Genomic DNA, 20311 nt, shown 5'->3' with positions numbered 1-20311 from the left:
TAACAAATAGAAAGACAGAAACGAAAACCGAAACAGTTTCCGTGTGGAACACACAGACACAGAAACCAATCACCCACCAAACACTGGTGGGAAAAGGCTACCTAAGTATGATTCTCAATCAGAGACAACTAACGACACCTGCCTCTGATTGAGAACCATACCAGGCCAAACGCAAAATACAACATAGAAAAACAAACATAGACTGCCCAGCCCAACTCACGCCCTGACCATACTAAAACAAAGACAAAACAAAGGAACGTGACAATTACTGTCTTGTCTCATCACTGCAACTCCCCAACGGACTCGGGAGAGGTGACGGTCCTCCGAAACATGTACCGCCAAACTGCTATTCTTAAAACCCGCCCGCTTAACCCGGAAGCCAGCTGCACCAATGTGTCGGAGGAAACACTGTTCAACTGACGACCAAAGTAAGCCTGTGGGCACCCGGCCCACGCTTGAGCGCAATGAGCCAAGTAAAGCCCGCCCACAGCCAAACCCTCCCCTAACCCGGACGACACTGGGCCAATTGTGCACCACCATATGGGACTCCCGGTTACGGCCGGTTGTGACACAGCCAAGGATTGAACCCAGGTCTGTAGTGACTAGATGCAGTGCCTTAGACCACTGCACCACTCAGGAGGCCCCCTCTTTTTGCAGTTTTAAAGCTAATTTCCTACAATTCTACTACACATTTTGCCATGTCTTATGTGCATTCGTATGATACCTGAGTGACTCAACAAATCATTGCGGGCCCTCTGAGGGACGAGGGCCCCATCGGCACATTATCTGGCCATGGTTACTACAAGATTTAGATAGCTGTTTGTCTAACTTAGACTACCTACCTACATAGAGTACCACTCCAATGTTTGGACACGCCTACTCATTCCAGGGTTTTAATAATTTTTACTATTTTATACGTTGTAGAATAATATTGAAGACATCAAAACTATGAAATAACACATATGGAATCATGTAGTAGCCCAAAAAGTGTTAAACAAATCAAAATATATTTTATATTTGAGATTCTTCAAAGTAGCCACCATTTGCCTTGATGACTGCTTTGCACGGTCTTGACATTCTCTCAACCAGCGTTACCTGGAATGCTTTTCCAACAGTCTTGAAGGAGTTCCTACATATGCTGAGCACTTGTTGTCTGCTTTTCCTTCACTCTGCTGTCCAACTCATCCCAAACCATCTCAATTGGATTGGGTCAGGTGATTGTGGAGGCCAGGTCAGAAAATGTACATTGACATTGAGCGAGCCTTGACAAACTGACAAATCTGTGTATGTTTATTGTTGCGCCACTGTTCCCACCATTTCCCAGAAGCTCCCCTGCTCAGTGGGCCAGTCAAAAGCACAAGATGCGTAGGCACTGAGCTGTGTACTTTGAGGCTCCTCAGGCAACTGATGTGCTGCTGTCAAAGTGTCACACTGATTTACCTCCAGACCGATCTAGAACAAGGACTTCTTTCTCTAAAAGGTCCGGCGGGGAGCCGCTAGCTGGACATGTTTATTTTACTATGCAACAGTTAAGCAGATGTCCCTACCTCCCCGTCTCCTCCGCTCTGTTTGGAGGATACCCTGAGAGGGCATTCATGGGTACTTTCTCAGAGAAACCATGTGGTTTCTGCGTTGCACCTTGACCATTGGAAATATGCAATACAATACAATGGTTGGAAGTCCCTCAATTTCTCACCAGTTATATTAGCTAGTTTTTCACTCCTCTCATGCCATAGAGTTTATATTACTTGACATATATAGGCCTACACCATTTTTTCTGCAGATAATGTAGGGGAAAGGTAGAGCTATGCGTACAGTATCTACAGCACCATAGCAGGTGAGGATATGCTGATCAAGATAAACCTAGTTGTGTTCTATGGTAATCAGTTTACGCTTCACTCAGTGGAGCGGAGGTTTATTTCTGTCTTATCTGCAGATTCTCCACTGCTGGGATACCGTTTGACCTTGAGCTGCAGTAGACGCAGATCTAAAGATTGATTTCTGAGTCCAAGGCTGTTTTATATCAGTACCTTTCTCAGTGCATCCTGCTACAGTAGAAGGACATGGAGGGAGAATCTTTAACTTTTCATAATATGCAGGATTTATCACACAGGGATTGCATTTGTATATGGAAATATACTTATTAGTGTGTAGATTATGATGTGATTTTATATATTTTTTCTAACAAGTTGCATGTTTCACTAAATATTCTGAGTAATGTTGACATATTCTCTGAAGCATCATGCCAAATGACCGTCCACCGTTCTCCCTACAATAGTCATTATCTGTAACTATTACACAATACATTCCACTCATCTGTGGAGGAGTATCTCAGTTTTACCACATTTATTTTAAACAGGCCTATAGTAGTCGTAGCAGGACACCTGAAAAGCAGGTCTGGAAACAGTTAGCTATGAGTGTGTGTATATGCATGCATGTGTGTGTGCGGACTATGAAGGGTGCTAGAAACTCTCTTAGCCACAGCTGTTGTCAGGCTGCTGCTTCTCTGCACTGTGTGTCTGGGCACTTGGCCAGCTGGATGCAGTTGATAAAGAGGGAGGGAGAATGATGGCGGCCCCTCTCTCTCTCTCTCTCTCTCTCTCTCTCTCTCTCTCAGCTTCCCTCTGACTGCTTGCTGTGCTGCCGCATGGCATGAATGGGACCTCAGATGAGGGAAGAAGTAGGACATTCTCTCAAAAGGAGAGCCGCCCAATCTAAGTTTCCCTTCATCCACATGAATGTAGCCTTTTGATAGGGCTTTTTTTTTGTGGCACTGAATGTTTGTGGCAGTGAATGTAATGGGGCATCTCTTTGCCTTTGTAGGCGTTGTTGATTATGCCACAAATTGCGTCTGCTGTCCCAATCAGTGTCCACTCTCTGGAGAAACGGTTGATCTTCACATTTTCTTATGTTTACAGTATCTATACATGTCAGTTGTACTATATAATACATACAAGTACAGAATGTCTTGAATTGATTACATGCACAATACACATGCACTTGTCCTTGTAGAATATCATGGTTGTTATTTAAGGCTGAAGTTATCCGTCTGTGTGCCTATGAGGCCTACAGTACCTTGTGAACTACTCTGGAACGGATTTCAACTAGATCTAATCAGACTTGCAAAGAGACAAGAATCTCACTTGTCTATGATTTTTAAATGATCCTTTGAATGGGCTGTGGACTGTGGTACGGCATTTAACATGCACTCGCTCGCCAGATGCTAGTTATTTAACAAAAATGTTATGTTTATTTTTGCGCTAAACGTAAAGAATGTTTTATAAATGTGGTTTATTGCTCCAAGGACCTATTTCTTCTAGCTTAATTAACATGCTTGGCCAGTTTGGCAGATTCCAAATACAACGATCTGTAGATTAGGTCTATTGGACAAGACACACAGGTTAATTCTAACCTAAGCAAGACATGAGAAGGAGCATGTTGAAGTTAATCAGGCCTTGCGCTATGCGATATTGAGTCCTCTGCTTCTGTCTTTAATGAAGGTAAAGTACAGTATATGCTTGCATATAGGTCATACATTTTGGGAGTAAAGGATGGGTTTCAACACTGTCGTTGATAATGCACCGATCGTGAACTCGCTTCTTGATAAATTAGCAGATGATCCAAGATGGAGAAGTCCTTACCCTGTTCTTTTTTTAATTAAATGTTAGTGCTAGCCATAATGAAAGACTAGCCTCTTTTTTGGTAATTGTATGCATCTCTGAACAACAACAGCAATACAAGGAATGTGTTTGCTCGTCGTGTTTATGCATCTTTTGCCTTTTTCTCGCTCTCATCTTCCCGTACGGGCAGCAATGAAATTCACTGGTCCTTCAATCTTATAGTATGAAAATATGAGAAAATCAGAGACTACGTGAAGGTCATTTCACGTGCGGCCATTTCTTTTCTTCCCCTTACACTTGAAGCTGAATTGAAGAGGTGGTGTGAGCCTAGCTATCTGGGCAGAGATGACAAGAGGAAGCTCTGACATCATTTCCCAGGGGAGTGGCACATGGCCAGAGGTTAAAAGCTTGGATTGGATTGGCTTCTTTTTTCTTCATCACACAGGCACTCACTGAGAGTGGGCTATGATGATCACACGAGAAGAATCATCAATGTCATTCGACAGACGAAGAGCTTGTCAATGTACCCAGGCTTCTAGAGGTAGAAATAACCAGTTTTTCACGGTCTATTTGAAGCTATCCCAACCATTTGTGTCTTAAGGATTCAAATGAGTAGTGTATGACAACTTGTTAGTGAGGTATAGAGGCACAGGCATGAATTTTAAGCCTGAGTCCTACCCATGCCAGCGACATTCAGGCCTTGCCCGAAACCTGAAATCAGAAATGACTTCCTCCGTTAGTAAATCCATTAGCTGCTCCTTTCTGTGTGTCACTAAGCACTGCTCGCTCTGCATGCACACTGCTCATGGCGGCTCAGGGTCTGAGAGTATCCATAGCAATGGCTCCACTGCTCTGCTCAATGAAGAGACATGAGAAAGCAGTTAGCTGTTTGCTACTTTTTCATCACTCACAAGGAGCATTATTATTTTCGGTGAAATAATCTCTCCTGTCTTATATTTGATGAGGTTGAAGCACTTCTGACACCATGTTATGATCTTAGTCAGATATGACTGTACTGTGCTGCAGAGCACAAGCAAATGGCTCAGCTTACATTTTTTACTGATCAATTGTATGATACCCGAGCCCTGCCCGTACCCTAGTTACAGATTAAAAAACAGGCCCTACCCGGCCCAAACCCGATGTATAATGTCGGGGCCCATCAGGGCTCAGGTCGGTTAGAAAAGCTCTAGTGTGGTCGATGTATCTGACATATCCTAACTCTGCCTTTGCCTATACAATACCAAATATGCACAAAGGAAAATGCAGTAATAGCTTGCTACTGACCCCTTTTTTTATTTCTTTAAACTTGTAATTAACTTTGACACCAGTTTTACATTCCTGTTCTTGCTGCTCATTTGTGGTATCGGAAAAACCTCTACTGTGCAGTTACAGATTGGGGCCTAGTTCTCCTGTATAAACCCATTCTGAGATCTGTACTGAGGGCCTGAAAAATGCAAAGAGTTGTCTGGGGAAACAGAGGAATGTGACGAGAACAGGAAGAAAAAGCTCCTCCTGCCGAGAGGAGAAAAAAGGTCCAGGCACAAAAATCGAGAGCCTCCCTGAAAAAGTTTTCAACTTTATAGAGGCAGCACACATATCTGGCTGGAGACCTGTCAGTCGCTTATGGAGGAGGAATGGCTCTGCTTCCTGTCAGAATGTGTGTAGAACATTCCAGGCAGCAGGACCACTCTGCTAGGATGTAGAAAGGGAGGGGAAACAGGATACTCTATCTATGGCTTCATCTAGCAGCTCTTTTTGTGGTGGCTCAATGTTTATTTTTTTCACTCTGATGATTAGAAGAAAATGATGTCGTGCTGTTGGGACTTGATTGTATTTTGACTATTAGAATTCAGGATTGTAGGCTATCCTAGGGCTTCTCCACTTCACTATTCAATCCAATCTCTCTGAAGTGAGCTACCTTCATTGAAACATTGATTCTTTAGCACTCATTCTGAGGAAACTTTGTTGGCAGTTGATAGGTTGAGCAAGAGCATTGTTTGCTTATTTCGGATGAATTATAAGCACTTTTTCAGAGCCCGACATTAACAATAGTGGGGGATGTTGAAGAAAATCATGATATTGTTATATAACATTACAGTTATGTAAGTGTGAAGGCACCACACTATTAAATGAATAATGTATTTGCTGTTGCCAGTTATGTAAATTTACTTACGTTTATATTGCCATCTCCACAATGTGATTGTCAGTGATTGATCGACTTCGACACCACTTTCTAGTTTCTGGTAGACTTGTGTAAATGATTTAATGGATTATTCAATCAAATTGAAAAGAAATACATATAACATTCTCAACCAGATGCCCAAATCCACTTGCACTCAATTGTCTGAAAAAAGGTCTGCATTGATATTTTCAACCACTTGTATGGAACTCAATACACATTTTTATACAATTTCTCATGAAGACTTTTATTCTGCCAGGTAAACAAACGACACAAACACACACACACACACACACACAAACTCAGACTCCTTGATTTGATTTTTCTTGCTCTCTTTTAAAGGGGAAATCTGCATTTCAAACAATAACCAACGGCTCCCCACCAGTGTTTTTGGTAACAGCTGAGGGACGCGACTGGAGAAATGTATCCACTCTCAAATTCATAGACAGAGCTATGGATACAAGGACTGACCATCCATGATATCAAAATGAAGTTTTAACCATGTTTTGAGGTGTTTGTTAACCAGTGTTTGTTTACAATTCTTATTTAATTTTTCTACAAAGAACGTTAAACAGGCTTATATTTTGGGTTCTGAGGGGGTACGCAGCCTGGCCTCAAAAACTAGACGTAACATAGTAAATGTAAATCTGTGACACTCAAATTGATATGACATGTTACGTTTCAGGCACGTGCACAGATAGGGCTCCCTTCCCCTCTCCAAAGTGCCCTTTTAGGTGGTGGTATAATTTCCCCCCAAATTATTATTTTTTGTATACATTTTTGTCATTGCTGTTCGGAACCCACTGCCCACAAGTCGTCGTCAAGTTTGCCACCCCCCACCCCGTCCGTTTGTTGCGCCTGTTGATCTGCCTTGTACGGAGCTTGTGGATACGGTTGCGCCTTTTTCACAGTAGTCTGTACAGAAATTGCACACACCCGGTATCCAAACATGCATGGCTTGAGAGATAGAGTGTGTGTAGCTAGCTAGCTAGTTTAAATGTCAACAGTACTGCCACAGCAGCATGACATTTGATTGACACTTGATAACAATTGATTTAGCCTACATTGTCATCAATATTCGGTCTGGTTGGCTGATATGTGCAGCAGAGAGAGGCAGAAAGACATAGAGAGGTAAATCACAATCAGTAAAATAAATCAAGCTAGCTAATAAGAAGATTTACAGCAATCATCAATATCAATGATCAGCTGATAGCCCAGCCTCTTTTCCCGATGCACTGTAACTAGAGCATGCTTATAATTTGTGATGATGAGTGAGTGTGTTGGTCCAGATATAAATAGGCATATGCTCAAAAAATAAATCATTTTTGCTACAGAGGTATTTGGTATGTTACTGTATGAATTTTGAGATATGAATGGTGGGGGGGGGGGGGGGGGGGGGGGGGGCTGCCCCCTGAAAGGTCTGTGCATGGCCCTGTTACGTTTGGTATGGTTACTTAAGCCCAAAGGTTGTGTGTTCAAATCACATCATGGACAGCTTTAGCTAATTAGCAACTTTGCAACTGCTTACTACTTTTTAGCTATTGCAACTGCTTAGCATTTTAGCTAATCCTTCCCCTAACCTTATCCCTATCCATAACTCATAACCTTAACTCTAACCTAACCTAACCCCTAGCCTAGCTAGCGTTCGCCACCTAGCCACCTAGCTAACATTAGCCACAACAAATCATAATTCATAACATACTGTATCATATGTATTGCAAATTTGTAACATTTCATAACATATCATACATGAAGGACATCCACAAATTAATAAATGTAACATATCATACTAAATGGAGGGAGACAGATTTACATTTACTATGTCACGTCTACATCCAGGTTGCAGCACAACAGTAAGAGCTAAGCTCATGCGGCCTTTATAAATGATGTTCTCCAAGAATCAATGTGTATCATTCATTTAAATAAAAAGGATGGATGTAGGAAATGCAGATTGCACTTTAAAATAAGACTCAAGGTTATGATTTTAGGATGGGGGCATGGGGAAGGGGGTGGAGAAAGTGGAGTCTATCCACAGGTGGTCCATAATTCCATACAGTAATTACCAAGCGAAGTGCATTGTGGGGATTCGGACCACTCAGACACTCTGTAAGGGCGAGAAAAAGATGTGCCATGTGGAAAAAGGACAGATAACATGTTGTCCCATTGAGAGGCCATCCCCAGACACTTAAAACTGTAGAGGAAGCACTGTTATTGTGCATTGTCAAAGGGCCTTTTCATAAGTGCTGCAGTATTAAGTGAATCTAATGAAAGTGCTGGCAAATGGACAAATACAATCTTTAATTCATTTCAAATGGCGTTTTGTTTAAAAGGCAGGTGCATCAGCCGTTTTCTCTTAAATGAAGACTTGTTATATAGTTAGGAGTTTCGAATAAAATTAGATTGGCAATATTATTTGTAGTGTATTATCAGAGGATGACTGAATAATCAAAACTAAGATCACAGCTGCACAATTTGTATGAATGGTTGAGAAATAGTGAGTGACGACATACTAATAGACATACAGTATGTACTAATTCTCATTATTTTGATTGAGCTACAGTGGCTTGCAAAAGTATTCACCCCCCTTGGCATTTTTATTTATTTTGTTGCCTTGCAACCTGGAATTAAAATAGATTTTTGGGGGGTTGTATCATTTGATATCCACAACATGCATACCACTTTGAAGATACAAAATATTTTTTATTGTGAAACAAACAAGAAATAAGACAAAAAAACGGAGAACTTCACCCCCCCCCCCCCACCCCCCCCAAAAAAGTCAATACTTTGTAGAGTCACCTTTTGCAGCAATTACAGCTGTCTCTATTAGCTTGGCACATCTAACCACTGGGATCTTTGCCCATTCTTCAAGGCAAAACTGCTCCAGCTCCTTCAAGTTGGATGGGTTCCACTGATGTACAGCAATCTTTAAGTCATACCACAGAGTCTCAATTGGATTGAGGTCTGGGCTTTGACTGGGCCATTCCAATACATTTAAATGTTTCCCCTTATTAAACCACATGGTGTTGCTTTTGCAGTATGCTTAGGGTCATTGTCCTGCTGGAAGGTGAACCTCCGCCCCAGTCTCAAATGTATGGAAGACTGAAACAGGTTTCCCTCAAGAATATCCCTGTATTTAGCACTATCCATCATTCCTTCAATTCTGACCAGTTTCCCAGTCCCTGCCGATGAAAAAGATCCCAACAGCATGATGCTGCCACCCCCATGCTTCACTGTGGGGATGGTGCTGGGTTTGCGCCAGACATAGCGTTTTCCTTGATGGCCAAAAAGCTAAATTTTAGTCTCATCTGACCAGAGTACTTTCTTCCATATTTTTGGGGAGTCTCCCACACGCCTTTTTGCAGATTCTGGGGCCTTTCAGAACCGGTGTATATATACTAATATCATGTGACAGTTCAGGTGACACTTAGATTGCACACAGGTGGACTTTATTTAACTAATTATGTGACTTCTGAAGGTAATTGGTTGCACCAGATCTTAGTTAAGGGGTTCATAGTAAAGGGGGTGAATACATATGCACGTACCACTTTTTCGTTTACATTTTTTATTTTTTTCATTTCACTTCACCAATTTGGACTATTTTGTGTATGTCCACTACATGAAATACAAATAAAAATCCATTTAAATTACAGGTTGTACGCCTCCCGGGTGGCACAGTGGTCTAGGGCCTGGGTCCGCGCCCAGGCTCTGTCGCAGCCGGCCGCGACCGGGAGGTCCGTGGGGCAACGCACAACTGGCGTAGCGTCATCCGGGTTGGGGAGGGTTTGGCCGGTAGGGATATCCTTGTCTCATCGCGCACTAGCGACTCCTGTGGCGGGCCGGGCACAGTGCACGCTAACCAAGGTCGCCAGGTGTACAGTGTTTCCTCCGACATTGGTGTGGCTGGCTTCCGGGTTGGATGCGCGCTGTGTTAAGAAGCAGTACGGCTTGGTTGGGTTGTGTTTCGGAGGACGCATGGCTTTCGACCTTTGTCTCTCCCAAGCCCGTACGGGAGTTGTAGCGATGAGACAAGATAGTAATTACTAACAATTGGATACCACGAAAAAGGGGGTAAAATTTTAAATAATAAAAAAATAAAAAATACAGTTTGTAATGCAACAAAATAGGAAAAACGCCAAGTGGGATGAATACTTTTGCAAGGCACAGTATCTGTTGTTTGTTATTGTTTTACCACTCGTTGTATCTACTTCTCTCTGTCTCCTCAGATGCAATGGCAACTCCCTCTCCAGCAAAGAGCATGGGTGACCCTGGCATCACCCCACTGTCACCCTCCCACATTCAGGTAAGAAACATTCCATGGAATATTCTGCGTGGAGATAGATCCATAAGAGCCGAATGAAGTCAAACAACTCCATTACTTTGGTATGAGAGATTGGTAGGGAGATTGGCAGGCTAGATTGGTATGAGATTCACCACACAGTCTTTTTAACTCATCTGCTTTTCCATCCAGAATAAATCACACATCTCCTTAAACATTCTCCATTTGTTGACTCTGATTTTCTGTCCTCTCCACCTCAGCAAAATGACACGGACTCGAATGCCCACACGGGACCTTCGTTCATCGTGGTGGTTGCTATCGACTTTGGCACCACTTCCAGCGGCTATGCTTACGCCTTCACTAAGGAGCCAGAATGCATTCACACCATGAGGTGAGCCAAGCCAACGCTGCAATGCAGTCCCTGGTAGCAGGAGGAGAGAGTGAGATTGAAGGAGTCATAGGGAGGTTCACTCAGGTCAGGCTGTTCTTTTCCGTAGCAGTCTTATTAAATATTATCTGGCAGGTGATGCAAGAGAGATAGCTAATAATGATAAGAATGCATAGTTCTACTTTCTGGTCTTAGCACTTGTCTAGGCGTAATCATACCAGAAGGGTTGCTGATAGCCAGGTTAAACGTGTTGATCAAAGTATTGCTCCTCAAATTCATTGTCATCAAATGGAGATGTATAGGACGTAGAGGCTTCTAACTGGATTCCCAATGACTGTCTTTAGAAGTCAAATGAAACAGTGTTTGCTCCCTCTCTCACCACTTATATGCCTCATTGGCGGTCGTCATGGTCCCAGTCAGTGTAGTGGTCCTGTTAGAGCTGGGAGGAGGAGCTGGTTCACTGAGCTGAGGAACAAGCTGGACTACAGTCCTGAGATCCTCTGATCCATAAAACACACAGGCCAACTCTCTCCCCTGTGTGTGCCAGACACCAGGGCCAACCTCCATACACTGCATTGCAGTCCCTCACAAAACCGACAGGTGTTTATATGGTTTCATGCGCTAGTTTTAATGGGCCCTATTTGAACTTTGAGTACATGGCATATCTCAGAGCAGGGTTGGCCAATCTTATCTGTAAAAGGCCATTGTGGTTGCAGGTTTTTGTTGATTTTAATAATTTTTTAATTCATAGTTAAACTTGTTGATTTAACTGGCAATCACCAATAGTTCTAATGAGTTTTCCATAGAGAAAGCATGTCTGGGAACTCTATATACAGCTTGTTAAAGTTTTATGCATGACTCTCGATCAAAATCAGCACTTTCCCACTTGCAAAATATTAACAGACAACAGGTAACACTTTCTAGCACCAGAAAATCAATTATGTAGCAGTTTAAAAACGTTTGTTGGTTAGACTACTAGGTAGAACAGCATCACAAGCCCCTACACAGAGATGTAGAAATTCTGTGCTTAATAAACTTCCAACTCTTTCTATGTCTTTGTTCTAGATAAAAATGGAGTATCGTTAATGTAATATCCCTAGGGTGATGAAACACAAAGACACACAGAGACCCAGACTGAGAGAAGCATCTATTGCAGAATCCTCTCCTGTCATTAACTCCAAACATCAGATAACAGTTGAGCAATATTTTTTTACTAGTACTACTAGACCTTGCAGTGAAAACACCCAGAGCTCTAAGATTATTTAGTTTGGATGGAACCATCTTCTCCAAAACCTTACATAAACAATGGCTTCACTGGATAAGCCCTCAGACTGGATCTGTAAAGTTTGCCCATACCTCAAATGAACTATTTTGGGGTGCTGTAACATTTACATTTTCACATGATAGAGATTTCAGGGTAGAACTCCTCTTTGAATAGAGGAGGAATGCATTGGTGTATTGATAGTGAGCATCAGCTATTTGCGTCTCTATGACATAGACATTAGTATTCATCCCCTGTCCTCACTGTCGCTGGCCCTCACAATGGAGCAGGAATCCAATTCAGTGGTGGAAAACTACCCAATTGTCATACTTGAGTAAAAGTAAAGATACCTTGATAGAAAATAGGCTCAAGTAAAAGTGAAAGTCACCCAGTAAAATACTACTTGAATAAAAGTCTACAAGTATTTGGTTTTGAATATACTTAAGTATCAAAGTAAATTTAATTGCTAAAATATACTTAAAAATTAAAACATTTAACAATATATATATCATTTCTAATTCCTTATATTAAGCAAACCAGACGGCACCAATTTCTTGTTATTTTAATTTACGGATAGCCAGTGGCACACTCCAACACTCAGAAGTAATTTTCAAATGAAGCATGTTTGATTAGTGATTCCGCCAGATCAGAGGCTGTAGGATGACATGGGGTGTTCTCTTGATACATGTGTGAATTGGCATTCAAAATATAACGAGTACTTTTGGGTGTCTGGGAAAATGTATGGAGTAAAAAGTACACTATTTTCTTTAGGAATGTCGTGAAGTAAAAGTTGTGGATAATAGAAATAGTAAAGTAAAGATTCCCTGAACAACAACTTAAGTGCTATATACAGCTTGTTACAGTTTTATGCATGATTCTCGATCAAAATCAGCACTTTCCCACTTGCAAAATATGAACAGACAACAGGTAACACTTTCTAGCACCAGAAAATCAATTCTGTAGCAGTTTAGAAACTTTTGTTGGTTAGACTACTAGGTAGAACAGTATCACAAGCCCCTACACAGAGATGTAGAAATTCTGTGCTGAATATACTTCCAACTCTTTTAATGTCTTTGTTCTAGATAAAAATGGAGTATCGTTAATGTAATATCCCTAGGGTGATGAAACACATTTAGTAATATGTACTGTACGTGCACTAACACGGAACCCAAACCATCGTGTGCTATCGTGCATATATGTATTTTGCCCCCCCACACCAAACGCGATCACGACACGCAGGTTAAAATATCAAAACAAACTCTGAACCAATGACATTAATTTGGGGACAGGTCGAAAATCATTAAACATGTATGGCAATTTAGCTAGTTAGCTTGCACTTGCTAGCTAAGGTTAATTTGTCCGATTTAGCTAGCTTGCTGTTGCTAGCTAATTTGTCCTGGGATATAAATATTGAGTTGTTATTTTACCTGAAATGCACAAGGTCCTCTACTCCAACAATTAATCCACACATTAAACGGCCAACCGAATCATTTCTAGTCATCTCTCCTCCTTCCAGGCTTTTTCATTGTTTAATTTATATGGGGATCGCATCTAAACTTTCATTGTATTACCACGACTACCGGCAAAACAGTTAGTCTTTCAGTCTCCCACGTGGGTATAACCAAGGAGGAGATGGCACGTGGGTACCTGCTTCTATAAACCAATGATGAGATGGGAGATGCAGGACTTTCAGCGCGATCTGCGTCAGAAATAGGAATGAGTTCTATTTTAGCCCTTGGCAACGCAGATGCTCGTTGGCGCAGGCGAGCAGTATGGGTGCAATAATTGAATAACATGGATTTCTACATTTATTTTGCGACGCTCGCGCACGCGACGTGTCCGGTCTGGTCAGCATGTAAGGCTTTTAAATTGTGTTTTTCAAGAGGTCTGACCTCTGGCTTCCCACTGCTCTAAATCCCAGTTTTACATACTGTACGCACAGTGAAAATAAATGCATAATTTAAAGACTCTCACTCCTTAATGCATTATTCAGTGAGCTGTTAATGCAGTAAGGCATATTCCATTCCATACTATGTAAGGTTATGTTATACAGAAAGCTATTCTTCACCTGTCATGTTCCTACATGTAAATCAGTTTAGCTATACTGTGAAAAATGTTGCATTCATTGATAGTTTAAATCACAACCATGTTTTAATTTCTGTTACAATGACTAATACGCTGATGCAGTCACATTGAGGCTATGTTGTTGTTGCAATGTTTGAATCATGTGACAGAATGAGTTTTGAATAAATAGGCTTCAGGTCAGGATTATTGGATTGTATCAAATTACCATGTTAATTAGTAACCAAGCATAGATTAGGGCTTCATAGAGCATGATCATGAAACACTGTGATGTGATTTGGAGTGGAGCAGAATTCTCTAGGTCTTTTCAAAGAGGATCACGATTCCCATATGGCTGTGGACATACCATCTAGCATGATGATGAATATGGTCATGACGATGGCAATGATCATAATGATGATGATGAAGAACATCTGAACTATCAATGATAAACTTGGATTGTGCGCAGAAGAGCCCAAGATAATCTCCATCATGATTTAGATTAGCAGTGAGCATCTAGTGGTTTCCCCCAAATTTTCCAATTTAGTCCATCACAGCAGGCTTCTCCCCCAGTAAGACAGACCCATAATCTCATCAGGTCACTTAGCAAACATACACTAATCTCCAAGGGAAGCAAATTAATTATAGGTAGTCTTGATTTGCCCAGAACTAGTGTAGCTCAATTAACGTGTAGGTCAGGTTCAGAAAGCCATTAGACTGACAACGAGGGACTGATGAGGACACACTACTTGAATTTGTGTGATTGACCTTGGTCGTGTCTTTAGTCTGCAGACATTTTAGTTCAGGTTGGAATATTGACAGGATACACAAATGTTCTTATGCATTCCACCTTATTGAGCCATATTGAGCCCTTTGACACAAATATAGAAAATGCACTGCAGGGAACTGTCTGGGCCCTTAATAATTTACCAGTATCATTTGCAAGTAGGCCTACGTAGTTTTCAACCAGTTGTTTCAACAGATGAAAGATAGAATCCACTGGGCACACACTGGTTGAATCAATGTTGTTTCAACGTATTGTAACGTGGAATAAACGTGGAAAATACATTGGATCTGAAAAAAAGTAATCAACCAGTACTGTTGTCATCTCATTTGAACCTGCATTGTAAACATTGAAATTAGAGTAAAACTTCAACTGAACTACGTTGACTTAACCAAGTTGCTCATTGGTTTAAATGTTTTGTGTTCATTCCCAGACGCTGGGAGGGCGGCGACCCCGGAGTGTCCAATCAGAAGACGCCTACCACCATCCTCCTGACCCCGGACAGGAAGTTCCATAGTTTTGGCTATGCAGCACGTGACTTCTACCACGACCTGGACCCTACCGAGTCCAAGCACTGGCTCTACCTGGAGAAGTTCAAAATGAAACTCCATACAACAGCGGTAAAGACACACACACGCAAACACACACTTCCCTTATTACTATGTGTCTGCCCTTGTGCAGGGCTGGCAGCTTGGTAGCCCTTGATCAAGACTCTCAGTTCCATTACATTACACATAAGAGTCATTGGACGAAGGCGTCTTCTATATGGGGGAGTGTTGTTAAGAGCCACGATGCTCGGCCTGTACATTAACACGCACCGCTTGCGGTACAGTTTTGGAAGCATAAGGACCTTTCATATCAGCGAGAAATAATTAAAAAAGACATAAAATGTTCAATTTAAACACAGGGTTATTGTTAGTGTTCCCACACGGCCATTTCTCCATGTTAGTGTTTATGGAAAACGGACGGAAAATAGAGTCGACTACCTGTGCTAATTAGCTTTCTGCATCTCCTAACACCTGTGTGTGAACGAAAGGCTGAAAAATACTGTCGGCTGCAACTGTGTTAAAGCCGGTAAAAACAGTGTACAGCAGTTCCTCAGAAGAGGAAGTGGAGGACCATGCCTCAGTAAATTTCATAAAAATACAAATTTGGAAAAGTTTTAGATAAAACTATACTAAATATATTCACGTCACCAAATAATTGATTAAAACACACTGTTTTTCAATGAAGGTCTACAGTAGCCTCAACAGCACTCTGCACTATGGTGTAGCCGGAGGACAGCTAGCTTCCGTTCTCCTCTTGGTACATTGACTTCAATACACAACCTAGGAGGCTCTTGGTTCTCACCCCCTTCCATAGACTTACACAGTAATTATGACAACTTCCAGAGGACATCCTCCAACCTATCAGAGCTCTTGCAGCATAAACTGACATGTTGTCCACACGACCAAAGGATCAGAGAATGAATCTAGTACTGAAAGCATAAGCTTGCTAGCACTGCAGTGCATAAAATGTGGTGAGTAGTTGACTCAAAGAGAGAGAAAGACAATAGTTGAACAGTTTTCAACAAATTAATTTCTTCCAAAATGAAGGAGGAGAGAGAGAGAGAGATTTCGTCATTTTTTTCAGCTTACGCACTTTTGTACATCACGCAGTAACGTACAATTATTTTTGCGCACAAAAAACGTAATACTTCCAGGTCAACTGTAATATGAATACCATTGTAAAGCACAATTTCTCCCCTTTCCAGCGAAATCAATGACGAGACCTTCATGATGCCCATCTCTGCATGACTGAAGAAGGCAATGAGCTCCGTCTGGTCTTTTTAAAAATGGCGGGTGGGGAAGCGAAACCTACTGCATGAAAGGGGAAAGGGGGAGATAAGCCATGTTGGGAAACAGCTTTTTTCACCCGATCTGTCCAACTTATCACCTCTAAAATGTAAATAAAACACTATTAAGAGTTTCTATAATGCTTCATTACATACCTATTTGAAAGTTCGTGTCGAATTTGAAATCGGTTTTTAGGGCGGTGCTAAAGTTATCTTCAGAAGTAAACAGCAGCTGTCGTGGCTTTTGAGAGTCATGTTGGCTTGCAGCAATGACGGAAAAACATGTATGCATTCAGTTGTACAATTGACTTGGTATCCCCCCTTACCCTGTCCCTTTCTTGTTTTTAATCTGCGAGAGAAGCGCGTCACCTGGTGGAGAGAGGCTGTACGACACAGAATGAGTTGCATTATGCGTGCTGTATGTTAGGTCATGGCACGTCACAATTTAACGTACAGTGTTAGGGGTTAGTCAACAGTACTTAGCTAGCAAATGCAGCTGGCTGATTTAGTTAGTCAAACACCCGGCTCAAACAGAGGGATGCTATGTTAGCTAGCTGGCTATGACTATCCAACACGACACTGGAACTCAGGTTAAGCTTTTGGTTTTATGAATTTATTGCCACTGGGGACTGCCAGTGTAACTGCTTACTGACTATATACTGTAACGTTACTGCATGATTGTGGCGGGATTACTAACGCATTAGTTCTATTAGCTAACATTATGTTGACTAGGACGTTACTTTAGCTAATATGGGGACAACGATGTAGGCTGTGTGTCGCGGTTATGACATGGTTTGGCTTGGAAAGGTTTTTTCGCCTGGTCCCACAGCTGATGTGTTGTTCATTGAAGTCCACAATGAAGAAAAAAGGTGAGAGGAGGAGAGTGCATAAAGGATAGAAGGAATACTATGGCTACTATGAAGGTGAACTGTGTTTATGCATGATCAGGGGTGTATTCATTTACACCCTAGATAAGATGATGTAGGCAAGAGTGTGCAAGGTGGTGAGTGTGTCACTGTCTGTCCATGTGTCACTGTCTGTCCATGTGTCACTGTCTGTCATCTCAAATTTTTCTCTCGACTTGTTGTGAACTTTCATTCATAGGCTTGGTTGTAGCCACCTCATGATGGGTATAGGGACAATTTGAGTATCATGTAGTAGCCTAAACCTATCGATGTTACATTGAACTGGGTGAATGGAATGTGAATGACAGTCATCCAACATGCTGTAATAGAAAGGCCATGCTCATGAAAAAAAATTGTCCTCCCTCATCATAAACGGCACTGACCGCCACTGGTGTGCAGTAAGTGTATGTTTTGCATTTGTGAAATTATTTTGATGTGATATGAAAGTAAAGGGATTTATGTTTCCAGAACCGTACCGCAATTGAGAATCGATTCACGTTTAGAAGGCGTATTTGGCTGTTTTGTCTTCCAGAGCCAATTCGCCCTTTAAGCAGAACATGTAAGGTCCTTGGAGTAACGTTAGGCTCCTCTAGTCCATTATTGGGCTAGCAGCTTGGCTGCCCTGAGCTGACATTGCAGCAAGCTCTTGAAGTTCTGTGCCAAGTAAGAGGTAACACCGCCAGTAACTGTGAGCTCAGGCTACTGTTATTGCACATATTTCACCATAGAGGTGAAGTGGACACGATTTGGTAAAGTGGACACGATTTGGATAAGGCTGAGTATGTTGACTGGGGTCTGTCTTAGTATTTATCAGTAGATGTCTGTAGGGTGTTTAAATGAAAAGATTACGATAAGGTGGAGCTTTAGTTTTCTCTGTCGTCCCTTCTTTCCCCCAATCAGAATCTCTCCATCGACACAGAACTCCATGCAGCCAATGGGAAGAGAGTAAAAGCTATTGATATTTTTGCATATGCTCTGGCGTTCTTCAAGGAGCAAGCACTAAAGGTAAAGTATTACCAGGTTCTACTGCATGTACTAAAAAAATAAATACATTAGTTTCATATATTGAATACATGTATCTGATATGAATTAGATGTCGCATTTAATGCTCAGCGATAGTGCTGATGTTATGGTGGGTCAGGGAACATAGATGCCATGCTTGATGTGATCCCGTGCAGGAATTGAGTGACCAGGCGGGTGCAGAGTTTGACAATGCAGACATCAGATGGGTCATCACAGTGCCAGCCATCTGGAAAATGCCAGCCAAGCAGTTCATGAGGGAGGCAGCCTACAAGGTGGGTTGGCCCCTGTCAATCGACACACGTCCATGTGCACACGCATGCAATCACACAGGGAGGCACATACGCTCATGCATGCATAAACACACGCACAGACACACATTGTAAGGTTGAAAGTCAAATATTCCTTGTTTCAAATTACTCTCTGTCTGCTGTAGTCTGCTTTCAACAGCTCAAATGACAAACGTTTGCCGCTCAAACCATCTATCTCCCTCAGAGTAAATGATGCATCCGTACAGTCTCGCCATTAGCTCTCGTTTGGCAGAGGCACTGCAGGTACTTGGGAGAGAAAGTGATGACGGTGCATGATTAGCTTTACCACCCTGGCTGCTGCTGTGATTTATTACCGATAGGAGAGAGGTTGGTTGCTGCTCTGGAGCTGCAGTGCCAGACAGTGACGACTACTCTCCTCCCCCTCTTTCTCTTGCTCTCTCTCCTGTATGGGGTAGAGAGAGAAAGACTGATCCACCACGACTGCAGTAGAGGAGAGGACGGAGAGTAGAGGGAGGGCAGCTGGAGGGAGCCACCAGGGAGAGGGATAATTTCATCACTAGTCGTCCCAAGAGAGAGAATTTGAGGATAGGACAGTGAGACAAGGGATAGCAGGGAGGGGGTGCATACTGAGGATGAGAATGAAGTGGCTATTGTGATCATTCTCAATAGGCTGTGAGGGAGAGGAAAATAAATAAGGCAAATACCTTGGTTCGACTCTAACTCCAATGTATGCTATTCCACAATACACACATGCCAGCTTACAGCATAGTAAGAAAGGCAGGGTTGTTTGTTTTCTCCCAGAGGAGCACAGTGGTGGGAGGGAGCTGCAGAGAGTTGTGCGATGGGCACATGGTAATACGGTGTGGTATTCTGTGTAGAGGAATTAGGGGAGTTTGTGGGCTAGAGGATAGGGCTAGAGGAGTTTGTGTGTGGGGAGGGAGGGGTGTGTTGGGAGGGGGGGGGGGTGATGAGGGAGGGGTGGAGGGGTGTGTGAGGAGGGAGGGGTATGTGAGGAGGGAGGGGTGGAGGTACAGTACATTAGTATGTGTGAGAGAGTGTCACATGGGTGTGGCAGTCTGTCTGAGGCTGCAGCCGCCGGATAGAGACACCACCCTCCCCTCTGCAGTGAACAAAGAGGATGGGCTGGAGAGAGAGGAGGAGGAGAGAGGGAAGAGAGCAATAGAAGGAGAGAGATATGAGAGGAGGAGAGAAGAAGAGGAGAGAGGCTCTTTAGACAGCTTGATCACCTGATATCTGCAGTGGAGGTTGAGGCACAGTAAGAGGGGGAGGATGTTTGGTTAGGGGCTGGGGGAGTGGCTGCGTATCTGCAGTGACTCAGCATCCTCTGGCTGGATCATTTATTACTGGTACACGTCTCCCTCTCCTCCTTTCCTCCTCACTCTCCTTGACCCCTTCACCGCAACATGCAGAATCTCACAAAGCACAGAGATGTGATGCAATGTTCAGCTTTTATACTTTGCCTGTCTTTTTCTGTGTATATTGTGGACACAAACCAGCCAGAACAGCATGTTGATTGATAGGCCTTCAAGTTAAGCCGTTGTTCGAATGCTGCAAAAGCAGTTGTTGCTTGTGGATGTTTCGAGAAATGTAATAGCTTTTGGGAATTGCTTTTATGCTAGGGTTGCATGATTTATCCCTTGAGTATTTTCCTATTCAAATCTGTGGCCTGCCCATGAGCCCAATACTTTTC

General features: G+C 42.4%; 1 protein-coding gene across 2 annotated transcripts in view; it reads left to right on the top strand.

Annotated features, from left to right (window-relative positions):
• LOC139381363 (heat shock 70 kDa protein 12A-like) overlaps positions 1-20311 on the top strand; it is a 44668-nt gene that overhangs the window by 9495 nt on the left and 14862 nt on the right. For both annotated transcript variants that reach the window (XM_071124834.1, XM_071124835.1), the window contains exons 2-6: positions 10023-10099; positions 10336-10466; positions 15003-15189; positions 18209-18313; positions 18487-18603. In XM_071124834.1, coding sequence (XP_070980935.1) covers positions 10023-10099; positions 10336-10466; positions 15003-15189; positions 18209-18313; positions 18487-18603 — 617 coding nt within the window. The remainder of the gene's footprint in view (positions 1-10022; positions 10100-10335; positions 10467-15002; positions 15190-18208; positions 18314-18486; positions 18604-20311) is intronic.

Source organism: Oncorhynchus clarkii, chromosome 23, assembly GCF_045791955.1.
Source record: "Oncorhynchus clarkii lewisi isolate Uvic-CL-2024 chromosome 23, UVic_Ocla_1.0, whole genome shotgun sequence".
NCBI lineage: Eukaryota > Metazoa > Chordata > Actinopteri > Salmoniformes > Salmonidae > Oncorhynchus > Oncorhynchus clarkii.
Note: the sequence above shows the minus strand (reverse complement) of the source record. Positions and strands in the feature narration are given on the sequence as shown.